The 27,423-nt window shown below is 37.7% G+C and overlaps 1 protein-coding gene across 5 annotated transcripts in view; it reads right to left on the reverse strand.

Annotated features, from left to right (window-relative positions):
* Positions 1-27,423, reverse strand: part of LOC126482298 (transcriptional protein SWT1) — a 342,452-nt gene that overhangs the window by 48,448 nt on the left and 266,581 nt on the right. For 3 of the 5 annotated variants that reach the window (XM_050106314.1, XM_050106315.1, XM_050106312.1), the window contains one exon: positions 12,628-13,565. The exons of 1 other annotated variant lie outside the window; for it this stretch is intronic. In XM_050106314.1, the coding sequence (XP_049962271.1) occupies positions 13,435-13,565 (131 nt within the window). In that variant the 3' untranslated portion in view covers positions 12,628-13,434. Of the gene's footprint in view, positions 1-9,214; positions 12,034-12,627; positions 13,566-27,423 lie in introns of those variants that run through there. One more of the 5 variants, XM_050106313.1, reaches the window with a different exon arrangement.

Consider the following 27,423-nt stretch of genomic DNA (forward strand, 5'->3'; position numbering starts at 1 on the left):
TAAAGATAATTTAATTAATGGGAATATTGAACACCATTCTATAAGTTTTGCAACTAGAACCTTACAAAAACATGAAAGCACTTACATCATTACAGAATAGGAATTATTAGCTATTGTATGGGGATCCAAGAAATTTCGAATTTATTTAGTTGGGCACAAAGTAATTGTATACACAGACCACAAAGCCTTATGTTATATTCAAAGATCTTAATTATATCATAGTAGAATTATGAGATGGGTAGTATATCTACAATAGTTTGATCACATAGTACAGTGTATCAAAGGAGAACAGAACGTAATTGCAGACCCATTATCTAGACTACTGATGCAGTACGGAAATAGGAATTACAATGGACAAAGTGACAGAAATTTCAGAATCATGTACATTCAAGGTATTACGGGAGAAAAAGAGATAACTAAAATTTGTGAACAGCTAAGGGAAATCAGAATCATGATGATGAAAGGAAGCTGGCAAAAATTTATTTAGGTAGGAGGGGGTTATGATAAAATCAAACAGCACTATTAGGTACATAATGGAATTTTGTTTAGAAGAGACAACCTAGGCTCATATAGCTGGATGGCCAGAACAACATATTGACACCCTTATTAAGTACGTACACCAGAGTTTTGGTCATTGTGGCACCATGCAATAGATTCAGAAAATCCAGGAAATTATCTATTTTAACAACATTAGTAGGTGAGTAAGGAAATGCTTAGTTTCTTGTGACAGATGTCAAAGGGTCAAGACTACAGATCAAACACACACAAGTTTAATGCAAAAAATTACACCACAGAACAACCTAGAACTCATTGGAGCAGATTTATTTGGGCAACTGCCTCTTTCATACGAAGATTACACTTATAATAAAAACAAAGATGAGGTGACTTACCGAACAAAAGCGCTGGCAGGTCGATAGACACACAAACAAACACAAACATACACACAAAATTCAAGGTTTCGCAACAAACTGTTGCCTCATCAGGAAAGAGGGAAGGAGAGGGGAAGACGAAAGGTAGTGGGTTTTAAGGGAGAGGGTAAGGAGTCATTCCAATCCCGGAAGCGGAAAGACTTACCTTAGGGGGAAAAAAGGACAGGTATACACTCGCACACACGCACATATCCATCCACACATACAGACACAAGCAGACATATTTAAAGACATTTTTCCCACGTGGAATGTTTCCTTCCATTATATTGAAGATTACACTTATTTATTTATAATGACAACTAGTAAGAAGATTACTCATAATATTACTCAAGATTACTTTCAAAAGGTAGATACACCAAAAGCTATTTTGTCAGATAGTGGAAGTCAGTCCACATCAAATATTTTGAAAGATTTTGTTAGAGAAAGGAATATCACACACATACTTATTTCTGTTTATTCACCTTCATGTAATCCAACAGAGAGATATATATATATATACGAGGGATGTTGGATGCTTATGTACAAAATATTCTAGCAAAGATCATACTAATTGGTATTCTATCAGTCAGTTTGTAGATATTCTGAACAGTTTACAACATTCTACAACTGGATTCGCGCCCTATGAAGTACACTACAGCAAGAAAACTGCTAATTTATTAAACAAACTGATTAATTATCCTGTTTTGTACAGTGTTGTCTGTGGATGAGAGAGAAGACATGGTTAGGACAAACATGCAATTAAGTCACAGTTAGAGAAAGCAGAGACATGACAGAAACTTGAAAGCTACACAATTTACAGCAGGAGATTTGGTTGGCATTGACAAAAAGGTACGAGAAATCTAAGGCTATAAATAAAGAGATTAAAATTTTTTTGATGTTTTTGTAACACAGTTTCAAATTTTACACATTCCACGTCCTAATGCTTACAGACTAATTTACCCTAAATCTAGGAAACTATTTGGACTCAGGAATATTACACAATTGAAGCCTTAGCACCAGTTATGTGTTTGAAAATTGAAATTGATCCCTCAGGGTGATACACATTCTTTGTGCATTATGCATGTGACTTACACAGGGTCCCAGCCATGTGACATTTGTTTCTTCAGTTACACTTTATCATTGTCACACATCCTCAGACATACATCTACTATTTAAGCATGGACCTAAGATTATGTACATGTATACTTGAATTATTGATTATTTTATCTTGGAGAAGTTTTGCATCAGTTGATTTCAGATTTGTGTTGCATATGAAGTTTACTACTATGATATGCTCTGTGTGTTGTACAAAAGTGTCAAGTTCAGATGCACATTTATGCAGCAAATTACATCACTTTTACACTCTTTATGAAAATATGATGTCTATCATAGCCTACTAGCAGAAAAATATTATGTCTAGGGAAGGATTAACCAGAAATTATATCAGGAAGTTGCTAAGTAAGACCAAATATGAATATAATGCAATCTTTTGAGTTTAGTTGATAAAGCATTTACACTATGAGACTGAAGTTGTAGGAGAGATATACGGGGTGCACATAAAGTCCGGGAACACTTTCAATTATTTATTGCACAAGAACCAAACATTGTACGGGTATCACACATACGTCATTTTGAAGAGAAACCCTGAAAGTATACCACCACAGTGTAGTTTGGTAATTTGCCGATAGTCAGCACTAGTTGCAAACATGGTGAGTTCAGGTACGGAGCAAGCTGTTTCAAGCAATGGACTCCCCGACCACCAGATCTCACTCCGTGTGACTTTTTTCTGTGGGGACCCATTAAAGATCAGGTGTATGTACCATTTCTACCATGTGATGTAGCAGAGCTCTGGGAGAGAATATGGGAAGAGAATGCCACAGTCAAAGATGCCGTCCTAGGACAGGTATGGCAAGAATTCGATAACAGTACTGGTGTCTGCCGTGTCACTCATGGTTCGCATCTAGAATGTTTGTAAGAAAAACTTTCACAGTTTCTGTTCAAAATGCAATATGTATAACATCTGTACAACGTTTAGTTCTTATGCAACAAATAATTGAAAGCGTTGTCAGACTTTATATAAACCCTGTACATATACTTACTTGTTTTCATTATACTTTTCAATGCCCAAGCTGATCTTCCGTGCAGAAACTACACATATAAACAATCATCTCAGCGATTTATGACACGATTTACATAGTATGCTTTGTTGTGATTACTTTGAATCTAGGAGTTGAAATGAGCTAATTTTTCTGAATACTTTTGATACACAGTTTGATTTGGTCAAACATTATGCTGAGCATCTAGCAAACTATTTGTTACACAACACCCTTCATAGAGCCATTTAAGATACAGAAATGCATATAAAATATTGTCAAAATTTAAATATTGCAATTTGGTACTAATTACTATGTGAGTTATACAGCAGTTAATAAGGAAACACTGGTTAGAAGCCAAATAGAAAGCTCATGATTACATCACATTCAAGTATACTTAATATACCAGTGTTTAAGAAGGGTAGTAGGAGTAATCCATCGAACTACAGACGTATATCATTGACGTCGGTTTGCAGTAGGGTTTTGGAGCATATACTGTATTCAAACATTATGAATCACCTCGAAGGGAACGATCTATTGACACGTAATCAGCATGGTTTCAAAAAACATCGTTCTTGTGCAACGCAGCTAGCTCTTTATTCACACGAAGTAATGGCTGCTATCGACAGGGGATCTCAAGTTGATTCTGCATTTCTAGATTTCCGGAAAGCTTTTGACACCGTTCCTCACAAGCGAATTCTAATCAAGCTGCGGGCCTATGGGGTATCATCTCAGTTGTGCGACTGGATTCGTGATTTCCTGTCAGGAAGGTCGCAGTTCGTAGTAACAGACGGCAAATCATCGAGTAAAACTGAAGTGATATCAGGTGTTCCCCAGGGAAGCGCCCTGGGACCTCTGCTGTTCCTGATCTATATAAATGACCTGGGTGACAATCTGAGCAGTTCTCTTAGGTTGTTCGCAGATGATGCTGTAATTTACCGTCTAGTAAGGTCATCCGAAGACCAGTATCAGTTGCAAAGCGATTTAGAAAAGATTGCTGTATGGTGTAGCACGCTAAATAAGGAAAAGTGTGAGGTGATCCACATGAGTTCCAAAAGAAATCTGTTGGAATTCGATTATTCGATAAATATTACAATTCTCAAGGCTGTCAATTCAACTAAGTACCTGGGTGTAAAAATTACGAACAACTTCAGTTGGAAAGACCACATAGATAATATTGTGGGGAAGGTGAGCCAAAGGTTGCGTTTCATTGGCAGGACACTTAGAAGATGCAACAATTCCACTAAAGAGACAGCTTACACTACACTCGTTCGTCCTCTGTTAGAATATTGTTGCGCAGTGTGGGATCCTTACCAGATGGGATTGACGGAGGACATCGAAAGGGTGCAAAAAAGGGCAGCTCGTTTTGCATTATCACGTAATAGGGGAGAGAGTGTGGCAGATATGATACGCGAGTTGGGATGGAAGTCATTAAAGCAAAGATGTTTTTCGTCACGGCGAGATCTATTTACGAAATTTCACTCACCAACTTTCTCTTCCGAATGCGAAAATATTTTGTTGAGCCCAACCTACATAGGTAGGAATGATCATCAAAATAAAATAAGAGAAATCAGAGCTCGAACAGAAAGGTTTAGGTGTTCATTTTTCCCGCGCGCTGTTCGGGAGTGGAATGGTAGGGAGATAGTATGATTGTGGTTCGATGAACCCTCTGCCAAGCACTTAAATGTGAATTGCAGAGTAATCATGTAGATGTAGATATACAGACACTGTAACTGGTAGGAATATTTTTTGTTGACAATGAAGTCACTAATCAGCTAAATTTTTTAATGACTACCAATGTTCACTGGCAATATAATAGTAGAATATGTGAACATTGTTTGTAATTAAAGAGAAATTATGCAGTCTTTTATTACAAATGTAAACACACACTGATTTTCAATTCTAGCAATCATTTTGAACAATGTGGCTACTATTAAATGATACTGTAATTAGTTTCTAACTTCAATTTATATTAGAAAAATGACACAACTTATACTTTGTTTATGTATTAATCAAATGTAATTCACATTGTTAATTTATGTATATTATCTTGTTTCACACTTCTAAATTGTTTAGTTCACACACCACCTACAGATACTCATCAGAGAATAATGTACCTACATTATACTGTTCACAGTTTATCTCTGTATTAATTTTCTACTGTAATTTTGCAAATTTGTATCCTAAACAATACTACTGATTGTTACTAAAAGTATAAATAGCATATTCATTACACAGATTGCAGCCAGTTTTTGGAGTGTCAAGATGTAGTCAGTTTGTAATGCCAAATGTTCACTCCTGCACACCATCTATGCAGTAATAAAATAATTCATTGCAACTCCTGAACTTTCACTGATCAATTTCCCAATGTGGCATGATTGTTACAATTTCTTACTGCAACATATTATGGACAACGGACATCAGCAGCAAAGCAGTTATGAAGATCTAACAGTTGAGTATTAAATTCTACTGCTCTGTTTACATCACTCGAGAACTATATTGACATTTTCATTCTTATTAGTTTCAGTCAACACTTTCAGTACAAGCACACTGAGTTGTGTATCTAATAGAGGAACTTTTTTTTATTATTCATTTTTGGTGAGAGTACTCAATGACATTTCCAAGTGAACATTATTATTTAACAGTTTTAAATGATTGTATTTACTCACATTCCCAGCAATGTTACAAATGTATGCTATAAGGTCTTTGTTGTCCTAACTACCTGTGGATTATGTTCAAAGAGAGCATTTGTAACTGGTATACCATTCTTTTCTCGCTTTTGAACTTCACCAAGGTACACATTATCAGTTTGAGTTATACTGTATTTATGCACCTGTGTTGGAAAGTTAATTGCTGAGAGCAAACTGTAGGAGCCAAATAAGGTTCCCAGGCATAATTCCTATCAGAATGTTAGAAAATCTACCTAGAAATCACTACAGTCTATTGACTGGTTGTTGCTCAGACAGCATAATATGGAATCCAAATGCCTCATAAACAATTCACAATTTCCCAGTGGGTATCTATATACAGTTGAAAATAAAAGAGAACTACTTCTATATGCTGAACTCTAAGAAATTTACTTGTTTCAATGTTTTTGACCTGTGTTCTGTCTTTATATATATGCAACAATGCCTCTTTTTTCTATGTTAGTTCTACATGAGTAAGATGCAAGATTATAATGTGTTTATTTAGCTTCTCTGACCATGTGGTTATGGGGTGTTCAGGTAATTTATTTATTTCTTCACTGTACTCTAAATCTCCCAGACAGACAAGAAGCTCTTGTATTATATTACTCAATCAACTAATATTCAGATGAGATCAACTAACCTTACTTTTTCGTGCATTCTTAAGCATTTTATGGGGTTTCTGTTATTGTAACTTCTTTCATAACAAATGCCTGCATTCTGACTCTAAACTAAAACTGATACTCTCTTGACATCAATAATCACAGGTATCTTGCTTTACATGATAGAACCCCCCCCCCCCCTACACAAACACACACACATTTTATGCAAGAAATCTATCTTTCTCTCCCTTATTGAGGTGTAAGCTATGTCTCTGGTCATACCCATCTCCCAGTTGCAGAACTCAAACTTGTGTCTGCAGTTGCTACACCTATTCCATACATGTTAACCCCAATGCTGCAGTTCCTACTCCTTGGTCCACTTACTATCATCAATTGATCATCTTTATCAAAATCCTTACACACCTTCCTTAAGTTCTCTGTCACATGGCTAAGGCTATAACTTAGCTTTACAACATTTATGCCCTGATCCTAATTTGTTCTGTACCATCCGCCTTACACACCTGCCATGGATACTACCTACCAGCAAGACTCTTTTCTTTCCAGCCTCTTTTGTTACCAAAGCATGCTTCGTTTCTTTGAGAAAAATCTGCTATACCCTACTGTGACCTACAGCTGGCTGAGGCTCTTCCCCTTCTACTTCAGGTAAAATGTCAAACTTATTCGTTACTGGAAGCTTAAATGTAGTTGAAGAAGTAGAAGAGCTATCCCTTTCACCCATTATTTGTTATCTTTGCCCAGTTTCCTCAATATTTTTCTCCCTTGAAACTATCTAGTTCAAATTTCACACAGTGTTAACTCCGCCTGAAATGCACAAATCTTTGCTTCCTGTTCAGCAATTCTCTCGTCTTTTTTCAGAGCCTATAGTTCCATGGAGAGCCTCACTGAGTTCCCATTCAATTTCCTACAGCAATCATCCCAATGGAACAGCAATCCACAATCTTCACATACAGCTACCTGACTGAGTACACTACGGCAACATTAACACTTATCACATGTTTGCAACATAAATTTAACACTTGAGAAAAGAACTAAATCGTTTAACTCAATTTATTGTACAAATTTTCACTTCTTAAAAGCCACAAAAATCAGGCCTACAGATTACCACTTCAGGTGTTTGTTTAACACAAAAAATACGTTGTTTTGCACTTAAAAGAAGAAGTCATGATAAAAACAAGAATTCAGGTAACTGAACTACAAAACCTCAGATCACAAATCCTAAATTACCAAAATGAAAGAGATGTAAAGGAACATACTTTCATATAAAATATGCTTCAAACAATTACTTTTCCCTACTAAAATCGCCTATTTTTGACTAGTAGCACAGAGAAGCTACACACAATCTCAAGCGTCGAGTGTAGAGAGGATATTCATGTTAAGCTCTTTACTTATAACAGTTACAAGGTAGCAGACTACATCAGATGGTAGTGTATTCTTTCTGTAGACTGAATTAAATGGAGAGTGATTTCTATAAATTTTCAAAAAGTTACCACTGTTCCAGATTCCATCCCAATGATACCTTCATGGACCAAATTCTTCTTTTTCGCCACAATAGTAGATGGAGAAATAAATTACAGAAACATGCATAAGTAATTCATTTGATGAATTAAGTTGCATCTTTTCTCTGTAGTTACTATTAATTACTGAATGCAAAGGTTTTTGTCATGTGTCATACTTGTTCTTTATTGACAATAATCATGGATAATAAGCAGATGTTGTAGTGTCATCAAGTTTTCATAGTAAAACATACGGTGGCTCTCGAATTAACTGGTAACTTTTTTTAAATTTGTTCAATAAAAATCTTAGTGGTTATATACTTACCTGGCGTGGCAACTGTTCGAGTTAACTGAAAAAGGGCAAGTGACTCAAGTAAAGAAATTGAGTATAGCTAATGCAGTTAAAGGTGGAAGGTGCAGCATATGTGAGGGGCTAAATTTATATGTATTTTAACTTGGTATTAACCCCGTAGGGAATGAGAGATCACATACTAAATGAGTAAGCTGATTAGAATGAAGCAAGTTATAATTTTAATTTTTAGTTTGATAATATTTGTTTGTTTTGATGCTGTTTGAGTTTCTTCCAGGATACAACATGGCAGTTTGCTGTCCAAGGCAGGAACTGGAATGGTACATCCAGCAGTAATTTAACCAAAGCTGGTCACCAAGCAGAAAATGGCAGATCAAGTCATGAAATATATCCTATCTTTGTCAAAATAAACATTCAACATGGTATTGTGCAAAAACAAATGCTACATGGGTTGAGCTCTTGTTGTGAGCATGTGTAGTTCTTACAGACGAAAGCAGAGTTCAAAATAAACGAAGTTCTTACATAAAGAAGTCTCTCTGTTTCAATACAAAGTATAATGGAAAATAAAGAATCTTATACTTTGTGATAATAATTATTTATGGAGCAACTGAACTGAAGGGATATCACTGAGAGTTCAGCTATATAAACTGAAATTTCAGCTTTTGGCCATCTTCAGTTGAACAATGGTGCAACAGGAAATGCTTATCTTTGGAAGTTTATCTGACAAACATAAAAAAGACCAAAAACTGAACTGTGAACTCTACAATTTGTTTTCACTGCTTCTGATAGTGTCATGAATCAATTCAACTAAGGGTTTTTATCCAATACAAATGCAGATTTTACTACCTTTATATACTTCATTAATCATAATACTATCAAAAAACACATTAGATGGTCATCATAAATAACTGTTAAGTTGAGCAAACTTTTTTCTTGAATTATACACAAAAATATAACACTTCTACAAATTAACAGTGTACCAAAATAGCTTTAGATAAGTAATTATTAGGAGTATGAACATCACAGTTTCTAATACTTTGCAAAAGTGATATTTAACTGTAAGTTCTCTGTACATTATATTAAAAAAAATATTCTATTTCAATATCATTTATTCACATGAAGTAACAAAAGAAATACATATACAGAAATACACTTTCCACAAAATGACTAGCAATTTTATGGTTTGACTGTGGATTCACATATTGGTCCATTTAGAGTTTCTTTGAAGTAACATTTACAATAATTGACATATACACACATTACAAGGTTTGCAGCCTCTAACAAATATCACAGATATATATACTGAAGTGGCCCTACATTCAGTAAATAATACAAAAAATATATTCATGTACACAGTTCATGCAAACAGAACTTTACAGTGTAAACAAGATGTGCAGTTGGCCCTGCTCAGTTGATCACCACAATCAGATGTATTGCTATCATGTCAGGTGGAGTGACAGTTGGAAATACTCTGGGAGATCACATTCAAAGTTGAAGATGCCACTAGTACAAAGCAAGTTAAATGGAAAAATTCTTCACAGTCAAACCTGCAAAGTGGTTGAATACGTCTACCAGTTTATGAACAAAGAAGCTGAGTTACATGCTCCAATGAGACTACAATCCACATTGAAATGAGTAGATGAAGCAACTGGTGTTTCATTTACTTCCATCTGGCAAACCAAGAGAGAACTGGAAAGAGTCCACGCAGATGAATTCTCAACATGTTCGACGCACATAAGTAAATGCCAAAAATATCTTGGAGGCTCAGTCTAGGCAATTTTAATGAACATGTTTGTCTCCACATGGCAAATAATTTCTACATTACAAAGAAAGGAGATCCAATTTAAAGAAAAGGTATACAAAATTAGAGAGTTCAATAAATACCGAAGGAAGTATAAGCACACTTCACAAAATTCTTTGAATTCTAAGATTCGTGTACAAGCAGAATAAAGTCGTATCAGGTAAAAACAAATAACTTACTTGAAAAGTATCAGAGAGTACAGATGTGAGTGTCGTCCAATTGTCTTTGCGGATGAGACATATGTTGACACTTGTTGTACAGGTGGAGTAACAACTCATTATAGGGTGTGCTGAAAATGATTTCCTGGTTAACATAGAAGATAATTCTTTTTCACAAGGACATGCTGAGACACCAGTTATATTCAGTGATCCAAATGAACAAACCAGGCCAGGGTGCTTATAAAACAGACAGTATTTTAATCAAACACAGTCATGCCATATTACGACTTTCTCTGTATCATCCAGAATTAAATCCTATAGTGCTGATATGAGCAAGTATCAAGAACAGTGTTTCTGAACTTAACGTGGCAATCTGAATAGACATATTACTAAAACTTATAAATGAACAAGTTCTTTCACAACAAAATAAGACTGGAAGACACACTGTGAGAGCATAAAGAAAACTGAAGAGCAGTACATTTCAAGTGAATGATTATTGGACTAAACACTGGTGATGATCATACACGTGGGAAGTGATTTGAATAGTGATAGTCACAGTGATAGAAGCAATGATGTTTCCACAGGTAAACATGAAAGTAAATCAACTGACACTGTCAGTCGATATGAAACAGACATGGTTGCAGAAGTTGAAGAAACACAGCCTGGAGCATTTTCTAAATGTGTTCTTACATGTGGCAATAGTGACAGAGAATGATTCATAGTATTAAATCAAAAGATGAAATGTATTACTTGTAATGAACAACTGTTTCTTTAATTACTCAAAAGATTTGTAAATTCCTTCTTAATAGATGAGCTACTGTTTGCTTATGACTGAATAGTATATTTCATATGGATATACTTGTAAAATAAACCCTTTTTACACTTTCCTATGTATAACACTACTGCCTCTAGTCTCACTGCTCATCCGTTGTACCAAAATACTCTTTCCCTCCCTTGATTTCCCCTCTTGTACATATGTGTGTCCTGTGTGCATGAACTGTAGTAAAAAGCAAAACAAAAATGAAAATTTTCCTTTCACAAACAAATATGGTTCTATGTACAGACACACTCAGGTATATACAGGTACAAGAGTCATCAAGTGCATTTTCTCTGGCATTTTGGGAGGTCTTTGCAATGTGTAGATGGAGTCAGCACAAACAAATACTGCACATCACACATTTCATGTGACATCCATTTTCAATAGAAAGGATTTGTTTGTTTCTTGTCACAAGCAAAATTATTTTAAGGCAGAATTTTACATGCTTACTTGACATACCAATCCCAAATTACTCTAGTGTGATATTCATTTTAACAATATTTCATAACAGGGAGAGTAAAACAAAAATAATAAATAGTACTCCAACAGCAACTAAAGTGCTGATGCTGCACGGCACGAGCAGGCAGCACGGAGCATGGTAGAATGTTAATCAAGGCTGGAGTACTGGCAATTCTTAGAATTTTACTGTCCCTGTTGATACATATTGATAAAATGAATATTGCACTAGACTAAGTTGGTACCACTTTAAAAAAAATAACACCTAAAAATCTGATGTAGAAATCATTTTAATGGTAATGGGAAACAAACAGATACTTTCCATAGGCAATAGGCTTCAAGTGAAAGTTTTGTGATAAGCAGTATTTGTTAGAGCTGGCTCCACTACACATTGCAAAAACAAAATTGCAAATATAAGCAAAAATACAACAGAAAGTGAGCCTGATAACTCTTGGGACAGACACTCTGTGTATATAAGACATATGATAAGGATGATACAGACTTACAAGACATACAACAAAAATTTACAACTCTGAGAGTCAATAGCTGCAGGTAAGGAGAGATATTTTACAATTTCAAAGAAATTCAGTCAGGGATATTTATCAGTATCACTGAACTGTTCTTCCATTTCCACATCATCCAGTGAAATGCTGTTATTAGCACTATTATTGTTGGAGAAAGGGATGAGGTCTAAAACAGAGAAATCAGAAAGAAAATTGACAAAATTATAGCAGTACTGCCACACAGCCACAGAATTAGTGTTACTCTTGAAGGTACAACAGCAGGCAGTAGAAGCAGAATTACAAAACTTGTAAATAAATAAGTACATAAAATACAAATAATTTGACATGTTCTAAGTATTAGTGAAATGTGCAAGTGTAGCACGCAAATCACAAAAATTAAATGCGTACAAAAATCTCACTTCTATATGATTTTCCCTGCAGAATACAACATTTATTGGTTAGCAATTTAGATTAATTTTCTAATTCAGCATTTACACGCATTGTACTTTATGTTAGCACTTTTGTTCGTATTCATATGTGATGCTATTTTGTTTTAAATTAAAATAAAATTTTGGTTAAATACTTATATTCACTTGCTCTAACATGTTTGGAAATATGACTGAAAATTGATTGCAGTAATACTAAAGTAACATATAATCTATACAGTGAACAGAAAATAGTGTAAATAAACAGTAAAATTACATTGTTTGTATTGAAGATAGTTTACAAGAATGAATGAATGAACTGGAAAAGAAATGAACACAAGAGTAAAATTGGTGTGGCTGCTTCTAATAAATTAAACAGTTTTCAAATCTGAGCTTCTCAAGTGTCTGAAAAGGAGTGCTTGCAATCAATGCTAGTACTATCAACCCACAGCAGTGTCACAAGGATTTTAAGTACTAAACCATTGAAATACTGAGGGATGTTCAGTGAACAATGAGAGATGCAGAATGGGGCTTAATAGGAAATATAGAAAAACAAACCAATGAGTCAGGGAACAGACCATGGTGGAAGACTTAATTATGACTACAATTAAATTGAAATGTAGGTGGCTAGGGCATGTAGGCAGACAAACAACAGTTTGTACATGTAAGAAGTACTTTGATGATTTCTGAGAGAGGAAAAAAGAATGAAACAGTAACCTAATCATGTGTAGATGATATTATAAAACATGAAGGTGCAACATGAAAGCTTGTAGGGGAAGTCCCTAACACATGAAGCATTATGGAGGAGATCTTTATGAGGCTGTTAACATCACTAAAGAACAATTTGTACAACTTTTTTGCAAGCTTGGAATGTCACCTTAAGCTATGCCAAGATTCAACAAAATTAATCACCTTCTCATTAGTGGAGAGGCAGTTTATTACAAATGTGGATTATGCTCACAACCTGGATTTGCTGCATCCTGTGATCTTGCAACCCGTTTTTAAATTAAGATTGAAAGCACTCATTTTCTGTGCCTCTTGTACCTTGTGCTCCTAACTTGCTCAATAGTATTTTACTATTAACAGTGTCAAAAGCTTTGGACAAGTCTAAAACAATGTCTGCAACACAATCATATCCATCAAGAGCTTTATCAGTCTCTCTTTCATGACCGCTTTATTATTTTTGAGAATGAAGGTAGCAGTGAAAATGGCCTATAGTTTTTAGTGCTTTCAATATTACCTTTCGTTAGAAGGGCAGCACTCGTGTATCCCTTAGGTATCCTGGAAAAAAGCCCTGAAATAAAGGGTTCATTTATTGTGTTTGTTAATTGGGCTTGGATGCTATATACGCACGCACTCAGAATAGAGACAGGAACTTCATCTACACCTGCTGACTTTTTATTTTTTAATTGTTGTACTGAATTCCTAACTCCAAACTCTGTTCTTGGGAACATCATCACTATGCTTGCGGTGTAAGTTGTTGTGGGTGCTGCATGTGTTTTAGGAAGATTTTGCTGCAGCTTCTCCGCAATATCAGAAATAAAAAAATGATCATTAACAAAATTAACAAATTCCTGAGGACATTCTATTACTTTATTCCCATCTCAGATATGTATATTGTTATAAGTGTGTCTGCCTCTTCCAGTTTCTTTTTTTATAACATCCCACGTGATTTTGCTTTCATTTTCTGCGTTGTAACAGTAGCAGTAATAATAATAATAATAATAATAATAATAAAATTAAAGAGACCTTAGGAGACAAGAGAACCACTTGTATGAACATCAAGACCTCAGATGGAAACCCAGTTCTAAGCAAAGAAGGGAAAGCAGAATGGTGGAAGGAGTATATAGAGGATCTTTACAAGGGCTATGTAATTGAGGACAATATTATGGAAATGGAAGAGGATGTAGATGAAGATGAAATGGGAGATACGATACTGCGTGAAGAGTTTGACAGAGCACTAAAAGACCTGAGTCGAAACAAGGCCCACGGAGTAGACAACATTCCATTGGAACTACTGACGGCCTTGGGAGAGCCAGTCCTGACAAAACTCTACCATCTGGTGAGCAAGATGTATGAAACAGGCGAAATACCCTCAGACTTCAAGAAGAATATAATAATTCCAATCCCAAAGAAAGCAGGTGTTGACAGATGTGAAAATTACCGAACAATCAGTTTACAGCTGCAAAATACTAACACAAATTCTTTACAGACGAATGGAAAAACTAGTAGAAGCCGACCTTGGGGAAGATCAGTTTGGATTTCGTAGAAATACTGGAACACTTGAGGCAATACTGACCCTACGACTTATCTTAGAAGAAAGATTAAGGAAAGGCAAACCTACATTTCTAGCATTTGTAGACTTAGAGAAAGCTTTTGACAATGTAGACTGGAATACTCTTTTTCAAATTCTAAAGGTGGCAGGGGTAAAATACAGGGAGCGAAAGGCTATTTACAATTTGTACAGAAACCAGATAGCAGTTATAAGAGTTGAGGGGCATGAAAGGGAAGCAGTGGTTGGGAAGGGAGTAAGACAGGGTTTGTAGCCTCTCCCCGATGTTATTCAATCTGTATATTGAGCAAGCAGTAAAGGAAACAAAAGAAAAATTCGGAGTAGGTATTAAAATCCATGGAGAAGAAATAAAAACTTTGAGGTTCGCCGATGACATTGTAATTCTGTCAGAGACAGCAAAGGACTTGGAAGAGCAGTTGAATGGAATGGACAGTGTCTTGAGAGGAGTATATAAGATGAACATCAACAAAAGCAAAACGAGGATAATGGAATGTAGTAGAATTAAGTCGGGTGATGCTGAGGGAATTAGATTAGGAAATGAGACACTTAAAGTAGTAAAGGAGTTTTGCTATTTGGGGAGCAAAATAACTGATGATGGTCGAAGTAGAGAGGATATAAAATGTAGACTGGCAATGGCAAGGCAAGCATTTCTGAAGAAGAGAAATTTGTTAACATCAAGTATAGATTTAAGTGTCAGGAAGTCGTTTCTGAAAGTATTTGTATGGAGTGTAGCCATGTATGGAAGTGAAACATGGACGATAAATAGTTTGGACAAGAAGAGAATAGAAGCTTTCGAAATGTGGTGCTACAGAAGAATGCTGAAGATTAGATGGGTAGATCACATAACTAATGAGGAAGTTTTGAATAGGATTGGGGAGAAGAGAAGTTTGTGGCACAACTTGACCAGAAGAAGGGATAAGCTGGTAGGGAATATTCTGAGGCATCAAGGGATCACCAATTTAGTATTGGAGGACAGCATGGAGGGTAAAAATCGTAGAGGGAGACCAAGAGATGAATACACTAAGCAGATTCAGAAGGATGTAGGTTGCAGTAGGTACTGGGAGATGAAGAACCTTGCACAGGATAGAGTAGCATGGAGAGCTGCATCAAACCAGTCTCAGGACTGAAGACCACAACAACAACAACAACAACAATAATAATAAAAATAAGAATATAGATTTTACTGTCTTTAGGCCATTACAGCAATTGGCAATGTCAAATGAAGATACAATTTACAATACAGTGTGATAAAGTATTGACTACTGAAATATTTTAGCTTATATTACAGTAAATGTACAGTGGGTCGTCTATTGGATTACTGCATTTTATAGTTGAAGAATTCATTGATGTCATAGAATGGGTGGGCAATTAACCATTCATGCAGCCTTTCTTCGAATGTATGATCAGGAAGATCCTGTATAGCATGGGGCAGCTTATTAAATAGTTTGAGCCCTATGACTTCATAGCTACTTATTGACTTTGATAAACTGTGGTGAGGCATGTATATGTGTTTGAGGCGTCTTGTATTGTAACAATGTACATTTTCTCTACATTTCACATCTTGTAGGTTCTTCTTCGTATAGAATAAGACGTTGTATGCATACAGGTTTATTACTGTCATGATTTTTTGTTCAGTAATAAGGATTTGCAGTGAGCCTTATGTGAAGAATTCGTAATTATTCTAATGGCTTTCTTCTGCAATAAAAGGATTTCATGTATATGACTACAATTACCCCACAAGATAATGCCATAGGATATTATACTTTGGGAAAAATGCAAAATAAGATGCTCTGATGTATGTTTCAGGTACACAATTTCTGAGTTGTCTTAATCAATAAATTACTCTAGATAGCTTACTACTAATGTAGTTTATATGTTGGTCCCAGGATAACTTTTCGTCTAAATATACTCCCAGGAATTTAACAGAACTAGGGTCATCAGATAGTGGCTTGTCTCTTATAGTGAACATTATCTGCTGAGTTTTATTTTCATTTCGCAAGAAACCAATTATCATCATTACTGATAAAAACTTCCTGGAAGGTAAAACTGTGATTATTGGTTGTGGGGTTACCCGAAGTTGGATGTCTACTGTGATCGTCAACCCTCATTAGAGATGCTAAAAGACAACACCTAATGGCAATTTCTTACCATACCTACAGATAAGCTGTACAGTGCTGTTGAAAACAATGTCCCTTGACTACAGGTATTGTTGATGAATGACGGCCGACATGTCAAGTGTTTGTTTTGTTAATTATTGCTTTTGTACCACATTAAGTGCCACCTGATGGTCATTTTGTGCACTTTTTTACTTTCAATAAAACCCCATGTCATTTCACATGAGTGCCAGTTTTTACCTCTGTACCTCCATTATTTCAGACAATATTGAATTTTCAAATGTTAATGGACTTTTGGGTCATCTGTATTTTCCTTAGCTGCTGCAGTAGAATTTGCTACTTTTGGAAGCGTCTCCTCAAAAATTAATGTAAACAATGTGGAGAATATGGAGTACTTTGCATTTACATTGCTTTCTATATACATTTCATCCCTGGTTTGATTTGTCAGTGCCCAAGAAAAAGTATGTATCTTATGATTTGAGACAATCTTTTTGCAGGTCTGCTGTTTTGCCGGTTTCACTAGACAGTCTTTAGCTTTATCACCTATCAGTAATGATCTGAAATGCCCAAGATCTTTTATAAATACTTTACAATTTTCCTTGTCAATATCCTTAAGTATGTGGTCCATAAATAAATGAAAACTTTTTGAAACCCTCTTAGCACTATTTACCATCTGCACCATGACAAAAGAGCTCAAAATGTTTACGAAGTTATTAATAATTTCACCCTCAACAATCGAGTTAACATTCATGTCTACATTTATTATGATGTTTGTTCTGGGGTCTGAAACTCTCTTCAGGACTTCAATTAATTTGTTGAAATAAGCCTCCACATTACCAGCAGTTGAATGTAAACACAAGAATGATTAACTTTCTATATGCATCTAGTGTTGTTACTTCAGTGTCTGCCAATTTAAAATGTTTATCTACACTAAATGTAGGTGAGCTTATCTAGCTTTAAAATGTATGCCATCCCTGGATAGATAGATGATCCGCTCCCCTTTAAGGGGGAGCACATTCATCTGACGATAGCACTACATGCTGCAATTCATTAACTCTACACCAGTACTCTGTAACGCACACTACCGTATTGCTCCAAGACTGTAATTCAACTTCAAGCTGGTATACTTTATTTATAACTGACTGCACATTTTAATGAATGATAGATAATGCTGAGAAAATTTCCATGGTGCTTGTGCAACTTGTGTGTGGTACACATTCTATTTCCCACATACATAGCGCAGAAGTCTCTAAGCTAGTTGAGATACTTTTAAGATAGGGGAGCCTATTGTCATGCTTTATCCTAAAACAGGCATAGTTCTCCTACATGTGATCACAGGTATTTCACAATGGGTAGTCCCACACTCACTCACTATACTCTCACTAATCAACTATACCAACCTCTCCTTTCAAAATTTCAGATGCAGAACATGTGTAGTGTACCTCTATCTCCCGATTTTCCCCTCTGGCAACAGCACAATGTGCGCCCATCAGCAGTTTTCAGTGTCAACTTCAGCTCTTCACTGACATGCCTTGGAGCACTGCCAAGATGATGCTGATAATTCTGCTGAAACAGCTCTGTCTGGCTTACAATGGTGCCACCAGTTAGGGAAGCTCTCTTACTCAGGTCATCACCTATAGTGTATGTCCTGTCTCTAGGCAAGCTGTTCCCCACCCCACTCACTCACTATCACTATGTGGTCATCTTTTGTGAAATCCTTACACAAAGAGCAAAAAAATGCCACCACCTGATCCAGCCCAGCACTAACCCTAAAAATGTTGGTGACTTGATGCTTCTCCCCTAACTACTCCTGTAATTTATATTAAAATTCCGTAAAATTCTCCTGTAATTGATGACCTACACCTCTGCCATGACTGCTACTTGCCTACATTATTCTCTTCTTCCCAACATTAGTGGTATTACCAACCTTCTTAATCATGGGCAAAGTCTGCTGCACATATCCTACCACCTTCAGGATTCTCTCTCCTTGACTATGGCAGCTGAAACCTGTTGCTGGTAGCCACAACAAAACTGTCAGACCACATTCTGCTCCTGTTAGACCTTCAAGCAACTCCCGGTTGCCAACACTGCCTTCACAACTACTTCCCTCATCCTCACCAGCTCTCTGCTAGCTTGACCCAACTATCTTCCTTTCCTGCTCCTCTATTAATCTATTCCTGCTGCAGATATTGTGGTTCCAGGAAAAGGTCTCAGCGATCTCCCCAGAGTTTTCCCTACTACATCCTGCCTCCCCCCCCCTTCAGTGAAACCATTTACTACAGCTCCCAAAATGCATCAGACTACTCTGTTCCTTACAACAGCTTACTCATGATCAAATATTATCCACAGCAATGGAAAAAAAACTTAAATATGAAACACTAATGGAATATTATGTAATGCATTACATTTATTTCAATATAAAAAGAATGTAACAGACGCTAGTGTGTTCAGTTTGTGAGTATCGCAAGTTCAGTGACATCAGATGAGAGGTTGTTCAAAATGGCCAGGCAAATGTAAACAGATGCATGTCAGAAGTCACACCTAAAACCAATTTAAAACAACTCAAGATATCCCGAAACCTTACACAGAGGTGAATATATACAGTTCACTACTAACACTGAGTTCAGTATATACGCAAAAGTCAGATCTATAAATCGAGTATTGGAAGCTCAATGTACCCACAAACCCACAATATGATACACATTAAATACACTGCAAAAGGTATTCAAAATGTGAAAACACACAGGAAAGAACAAAAATACAATAAAAAAAACAATCAAAGGTTTTATAATCATGCTTGTCACTTGCCATCATCTTGTCAAATATGGACAAAAAATTAGTTACCCCAAGGGGACACCATGCTGAAACCATGTAGCACCACCTCTAGCCTTGATAATAGTCTCGCTTCGGTGAGCGAGTCCATAATTTTCTCTGCGTGTGTGATATATAGAGCCGGTGCCACTCGCTATTGATTAGATCTGTTAGGGCTACCAAATTGTGGCGATTTTCATTGGTACATTCCACCCACTCTTTCAAATAATCCCAGATGTTTTCTTTGGAAGTAAGACTGGGTTATTTAGTGGGATAGTCAGGTATACAGTAAATGAAGCAGGCAAAAAGGAATACAAACATCTAAAAAATGAGATCGATAGGAAGTGCAAAATGGCTAAGAAGGGATGACTAGAGGGCAAATGTAAGGATGCAGAGGCTTATCTCACTAGGGGTAAGATAGATACTGCCTACACAAAAATTAAAGAGACCTTTGGAGAAAAGAGAACCACTTGTATGAATATCAAGAGCTCAGATAGAAACCCAGTTCTAAGCAAAGAAGGGAAAGCAGAAAGGTGGAAGGAGTATATAGAGGGTCTATACAAGGGTGATGTTCTTGAGGACAATATTATAGAAATGGAAGAGAATGAAGATGAAATTGGAGATATGATACTGCGTGAAGAGTTTGACAGAGCACTGAAAGACCTGAGTCGAAACAAGGCCCTCGGAGTAGACAACATTCCATTAGAACTACTGAAAGCCTTGGGAGAGCCAGTCCTGTCAAAACTCTACCATCTGGTGAGCAAGATGTATGAGACAGGCGAAATACCCTCAGACTTCAAGAAGAATACAATAATTCCAATCCCAAAGAAAGCAGGTGTTGACAGGTTTGAAAATTACCAAACTATCAGTTTAATAAGTCACAGCTGTGAAATACTAACGCGAATTCTTTACAAACGAATGGAAAAACTGGTAGAAGCCAATCTTGGGGAAAATCAGTTTGAATTCTGTAGAAATGTTGGAACACGTGAGGCAATACTGACCCTACGACTTATCTTAGAAGCTAGATGAAGGAAAGGCAAACCTATGTTTCTAGCATTTGTAGACTTAGAGAAAGCTTTTGACAATGTAGACTGGAATACCTTTTTCAAATTCTGAAGGTGGCAGGGGTAAAATACAGGGAGTGAAAGGCTATTTACAATTTTTACAGAAACCAGATGGCAGTTGATGGCAGCTATAAGAGTCGAGGGGCCATGAAAGGGAAGCAGTGGTTGGGAAGGGAGTGAGACAGGGTTGTAGCCTCTCCCCGATGTTATTCAATCTGTATATTAAGCAGGCAGTAAAGGAAACAAAAGAAAAATTCGGAGAAGAAATAAAAACTTTGAAGTTCGCCGATGACATTGTAATTCTGTCAGAGACAGCAAAGGACTTGGAAGAGCATTTGAATGGAATGGACAGTGTCTTGAAAGGAGGATTACTCTTATACCACTCCTGACAGCAACACTAAGTTTTTCTTTTGTGACATATTTTGATTAGTAATAAATAGACAATAGCTACATGAAATGGCTAATTTCTTATTCATGTCGTATTTCATTACAATTTACGAGGGTTGGCACTTAAATAGTGGCAACTGTTTATTCACAACTGATAGAAAAGAGTTACATGTTTGCACCTGCTACTGTCCTTCAAAGTAGTCGCCAGCGTTGTGTAGAACCATTTGCCAGCGATGTGGAAGGCGTGGTAAACCGTTAGCAGAGCCTGTTCTGTTGATGGTGCGAATGGAGCCGTCTACTGTCTGTCAAATCTCTGCAACAGTTCTGAAGCAAATGCCACGAAGTGGTTCTTTCATCTTTGGAATCAAATCAAAGTCACAAGGACTTAAGTCCGGGGAGTATGGTGGATGGTACAGTACATCCCAGTCCCATCGACCAAACAGAGCAGCCACAGCTTGAGCTGCATGCGCCTGTGCATTGTCATGTAAAATGATGGGTGAGTTGCAAAGAAGTGTCACCGCTTCTTTCACAAAGCTGGTCGCAGGTGATGCTCCAAAAATGAACAGTAATACTGCGCATTGATGGCCTGCTGTGGAGGAACGTGATGTGTTAGGATAACACCATCACAGTCGTACACGAGAATGACCACAAATTTAGACCGCTCCATTCGCACCATCAACAGAACAGGCTCTGCTAACGGTATACTGCACCTTCCACATTGCTGGCAATGGGTTCTACACAATGCTGGTGACTACTTTAAAGGACAGTAACAGGTGCAAACATGTAAGTCTTTTGTATCGGTTGTGAATAAGTAGTTGCCACTATTTAAGTTCCAACTCTCGTATTATTCACGGTATAGCTTTCGGACTGCTGATAGTAACTGTACATTTGGTTCTTTTGGAAACATTTTCTTTAAAGGAATATTCATTATTAATATGTGTGCAAATAGTTTTCTGTTTCTAAATTGGTATAGTTCATTTGAAAGCCATCATTCTCTTTTTTCAACAAATATTTTAATCTATTGTTATTTGCAGTCAAAATTTTGATGTTCTGCAACACTCCAATCTTAAATTGTGATTATTTCCAAAATGCAGTGCCAAAGATCCGTACCCTTGATTTTTCTGATTGCATTAAAACAACTTGTTATATTATTAGTTACTCCAATTAGAATTGTAGACTTAGAGAAAGCTTTTGACAATGTTGACTGGAATACTCTCTTTCAAATTCTGAAGGTGGCAGGGGTAAAATACAGGGAGTGAAAGGCTATTTACAATTTGTACAGAAACCAGATGACAGTTATAAGAGTCGAGGGTCACGAAAGGGAAGCAGTGGTTGGGAAGGAAGTGAGACAGGGTTGTAGCCTATCCCCGACGTTATTCAATCCGTATATTGAGCAAGCAGTAAAGGAAACAAAAGGAAAATTCAGAGTAGGAATCAAAATCCATGGAGAAGAAATAAAAACTTTGAGGTTCGCCGATGACTTTGTTATTCTGTCAGAGACAGCCAAGGACCTGGAAGAGCAGCTGAACGGAATGGACAGTCTCTTGAAAGGAGGATATAAGATGAACATCAACAAAAGCAAAATGAGGATAATGGAATGTAGTCGAATTAAATCGGGTGATGCAATGAGAATTAGATTAGGAAATGAGAGGCTTAAAGTAGTAAATGAGTTTTACTATTCGGGGAGCAAAATAACTGATGATGGTCGAAGTAGAGAGGTTATAAAATGTAGACTGGCAATGGCAAGGAAAGCATTTCTGAAGAAGAGAAATTTGTTAACATCGAGTATAAATTTAAGTGTCAGGAAGTCATTTCTGAAAGTATTTGCATGGAGTGTAGCCATGTATGGAAGTGAAACGTGGACGATAAATAGTTTAGACAAGAAGAGAATAGAAGCTTTCGAAATGTGGCAGTACAGAAGAATGCTGAAGATTAGATGGGTAGATCACGTAACTAATGAGGAGGTATCGAATAGAATTGGAGAGAAGAGAAATTTGTGGCACAACTTGACTAGGAGAAGGGATCAGTTGGTGGGGCATATTCTGAGGCATCAAGGGATCACCAATTTAGTATTGGAGGGCAGGGTGGAGGGTAAAAATCGTAGAGGGAGACCAAGAGATAAATACATTAAACAGATTCAGAAGGATGTAGGTTGCAGTAGGTACTGGGAGATGAAGAAGCTTGCACAGGATAGAGTAGCATGGAGAGTTGCATCAAACCAGTCTCAGGACTGAAGACCACAACAACAACAACAATTTTACTGATAAATTTTCAGAGTCCCCTTTTTATTAACATTACTCTTCCATATTGTGACTGTATCTCATTTAACTTTCCCCTTTTTATTTTATTGTCTAGTGTGTATTTTACCATTAAGTGATTCTTGTATTGTGTGTGTCTATAAATAGGCATACCACATAAAACTACAAGCAGTCAAGGTCTAGCATAGAACTCGTGAGCAATCTAAATTTTTTTAAGTCTCCACATAGTATTCAGCTACTATAGTAACTATGTTACCTAGTCTGTGAGGATCACCTAAAATATAAAGCTACTTAGTTCATGTTTAGCAGTCATTAATATAAGAAGTTTGTATCGAGCTCTCAAAGCGTACAGTCTGTGCCCAAATAATCTACATTAATGTCTTAGTCTGCCATGAAAGAAATTTGTGATATGGTGCTAAGTGGTACAACTTACTGACATGGTAAGAGTATTTAGAATCCTGCCTATTACAAACCTGATGATTATTAAGGAAACACATTGAGTAAATAAATATGAACACATGGAAAATCAACTGATACAGTGCAGTGCACTTTATTTAACAAATGTTCATCAAATACATTAATATTAGGAGGACAATCAATAACGGAAGACCAAGAGACACCTGAGGATTACACCAGATTAGTAAGCTTACAGATGTTGCCACAGGGTGAGGCACAGTGAAAAGAAAAAATGACAATTTTTAAATTATGGGAGTGACAGTGAACTATGTATAAACAGTCCTTAAAGTGTTAAAGGTGGCAACATGTATGAGTGATTCACAGCACAAGAGACGAAAATAATTAGATGATTTGTGAAGTATTTATGAGAAAAGATATAAAAAGTGGGTTCAATGACTATTGACAAGATGAGTGACACAAATGTTTGATAGTAAGGATCAAGGTTTAGAAACCAAAGATGAAAGAAATGCAGTGGAACCTCACTTGACGAGCACCTACCATAACACACAATTTGCATAACAAACACGACAATTTGGAAAAAAAAGACTTGCTTAACGAGCGATGTTTCGTATAACAAGTTACGACAATTTAGTGTGACATCACCAGCCATTCGTGCGTGGCGGCGGAAACGTTCAACAAGATGAACACCTTTCACTGTCGGCAGTGGAGTATGAACAAAGTCTTTAGTATGTACTGCAGTCTGGGTTTAGTTCTCCTTCTGCTTCTTAGTGCAGCTTGTCTTCACAAATTTTTCTAAACTTGTGTTCACATAGCGTTTTTTTGTGCGCAAATTTTAATAACATTTGTAGAAATGTCCCGGAATATAAAGCCGCAAGAAGGTGGCCATAAAGGAAAAAGAATGACCTTAGAAATGAAATGTAAAATCACTGAAAATCGCGAACGTGCTGTGAGCAATGCTGATTTGGCATGCACATACAATCGGTCTATATCAACTATTTGCAATATCCTCACGAATAAGGACAAGGTTAAGGAGATAGAAGATTTGAAGGAAGTGACAAGAGTATCTAAATAACCGTTTTGTATTCTGGACGATGTTGAAAGGTTGTTCTTAAATGGATAAATGAAAAGCAATTGCAAAGTGATATTGCTAACGAGAACTTCATTGGTGAGAAGGCAAGAATGATTTTCACCGACCTCGTTAAGAAGGCGCCAAGATCATCAACGGCTGAAGAAGTGTTTAAGGAAAGCCGTAGCTGGTTCAAGAAGTTTAAGAGAAGAACTGGCATTCACAGCTCTGTGAGGTACAGTGAAGCAACCAGCTCTGACACAAAGGCAGCAGAGAACTTCATCAACAACTTCAAGATGCTTGAAGATTCTGAGGTTATCTGCCGCAACAGGTTTTTAATTGAGAGGAGATCGGTTTATTCTGGAAAAAAATGCTGAAGCATACCTTTATGACAGCAGAGGAGAATGCATTGCTAGGTCACAAGCCAATGAAACACTGTCCCACATTGCTATTCTGTGCCATTGCAACTCGCGATTTGAAAATTAAGCCGTTGCTTGTTTACAATTCAGAAACTGCATAAGCCTTCGAGAAGTGTAAGAGCAGGTGAAATGTGATGTGGAGATCCAACAACAAGGCTTGGTGGCACGTGATCTTTTTTGTGATTGGATTAATGAAGTGGTTGGTACTTCGGTGAGATGAATCTGCCAATCCATGTCTTGCTTGTTACGGACAACGGTCCTGCCCATTCTCCTCGCCTACAAGACCACCTCCTTGAAGAATTTCAATTCATCAAGATACTATTTCTGCCTCCCAACACACCACCATTACACCAGGGGATGGGCCAGCAGATTATTTCTAACTTTAAGAAGCTCTAAAGTAAAGCACCCTTTGAGCATTGCTTTGAGTTGACTGAAGCCACCAATCTCACTCTGAGAGAGTTTTGGAAATATCAGTTCAACACTGTTTCCTGCTTCAATATGATCGAAAATGCATGGTAAGGGGTTAGCAAGAGAACTCTCACTTCTGCTTGCAAGAGGCTGCGGCCAGAGTGCATTGACGAATGTGACACACTTGATGCAATCCTTAAAGCCCAGTGATGGTCTTCCACAAGATCTGTTTGCTCCTGCTATTTTACTGAGTAATGTGCACTGGGGCAGATGGGAGTGGTCCATACGATGCAGATGTCCTAACCACTGCAGGCGACGTTGCTTGAGTGTGGCAGTGATACTTTGTTGTTTTGCAGTTTTCAGAACCATATCATTTGTCACATGATCCTTCCATGATATTCCCAAGATGCTCCATAAGCACCACAGGTGAAAGGTGTTGGGCTTTCATTCCTGTTTGGCATACAATATCCAAGTCTCAGCTCCATACAGGAGAATACTCAGCACACATGATTGATACACAATAATTTTTGTCGACAATGTAAGATGTTTGCTGTTCCATGCACATGTGCGAAACTTTCCGAAAGTGCTGGCAGCCTTTCCTATTTGTGCATTTATCTCGTCATCCAGGGAGAGATCTTCTGCCATTATTGAACCAAGATAGCAGAATTTATCAACTACCTTCAACAAGGAGCCATCCAGTTTGATGACAGGCGGATCCGTGTATCCTTGTGCCACGACAACCATCTTCTTTACATTAATAGACATGGAGAAGAGCTTGCATGCAGTAGAGAATTTATCCACAAGCTCTTGCAGATTGTCTTGAGTACGCGCTACAAATGAAGCATCATCAGCATATAAAAGGCTATTTACAAACAAGTCCTCTTGGAAGTGCTTGGATCTGAGTAGAGAAATGTTGTAGAGCTTCCCATCAGCTCTGGTATACAGATGAATGCCCAGGTTAGTTTCACCAAAAGCGCGGCACTCGCAGTCGAGCAGCCGACCCGAGCGGAACGCTGCTCTCTGCACCTGGCGTAGCTGCCCGCTGATAGCTCCTCGGGGTGGTCTCTAATAAGCTGCAACTGGCGTAGCTGCCAGTGACGCTCTGCTGAGCGGCACGAACCCGCGCAAGCCGCTTAACGCTTTCGGGCGCTAAGTGGCAAGAGCTTCGGCTCAACTTCCTGCAACTTCGGTTGCAAATCTCCCCAGTGGGACTCTCCCGTTCTTTGGTAGGGTAATCTCAGTGTCAGGGGCCCGTTCACGTCGGATAACCCCGCGCACTGTAGGCCGCTCTCTTCAGCCCGCGCTCTCTTGCGCCGCGCATTGCACTCCGCGCAGATAGGTCGTAGGGACACCCCTCTTCTGTAGGAACACGATACACAGCGCTTCTGCTAAAAAGCAAATATTGTAGCTTCGTGAAAAGAGCAAAATTGTCTTGCATCCATCCTTCCCTATCCAAATAAATCCTCCCGAAACAGCAAAGATGTCTGATCTTTCCTGTGCTTCCCCACCACTCACCCGCAGCAAAGCTGCAGCACAAGAGGTGGAAATGCCGGCTACTCCCGCCATCATTTCCGTCCCACTGTCCATCTTCCAAGAGCAGGTTGCCTTGAAGGACAAACAGATCGCGGAACAGCTGGAGCTGATCGCAGAGCTGATGGGCAGTGAAAACACACAGACAGAAACACCCACACCACACACACAGGCACCTGCTGAACAACAGAAGGACATGCCCCCTATTTCACCTCTGGCGGCCCAGGCACCGACGGAACCGGATCCAGAGCCGACAGAGGACACAACAAACACAGATGAAGATGGACCGTGGCAGCAGGTCGGCCCAAGGCGCAAAAAGCAGCCAAATACGCGAACAAGTGAGCCCACAAACTCATGAAGCAACGGCCGAGCGCTGCTGCCAACA

Source organism: Schistocerca serialis, chromosome 5, assembly GCF_023864345.2.
Source record: "Schistocerca serialis cubense isolate TAMUIC-IGC-003099 chromosome 5, iqSchSeri2.2, whole genome shotgun sequence".
Lineage (NCBI taxonomy): Eukaryota > Metazoa > Arthropoda > Insecta > Orthoptera > Acrididae > Schistocerca > Schistocerca serialis.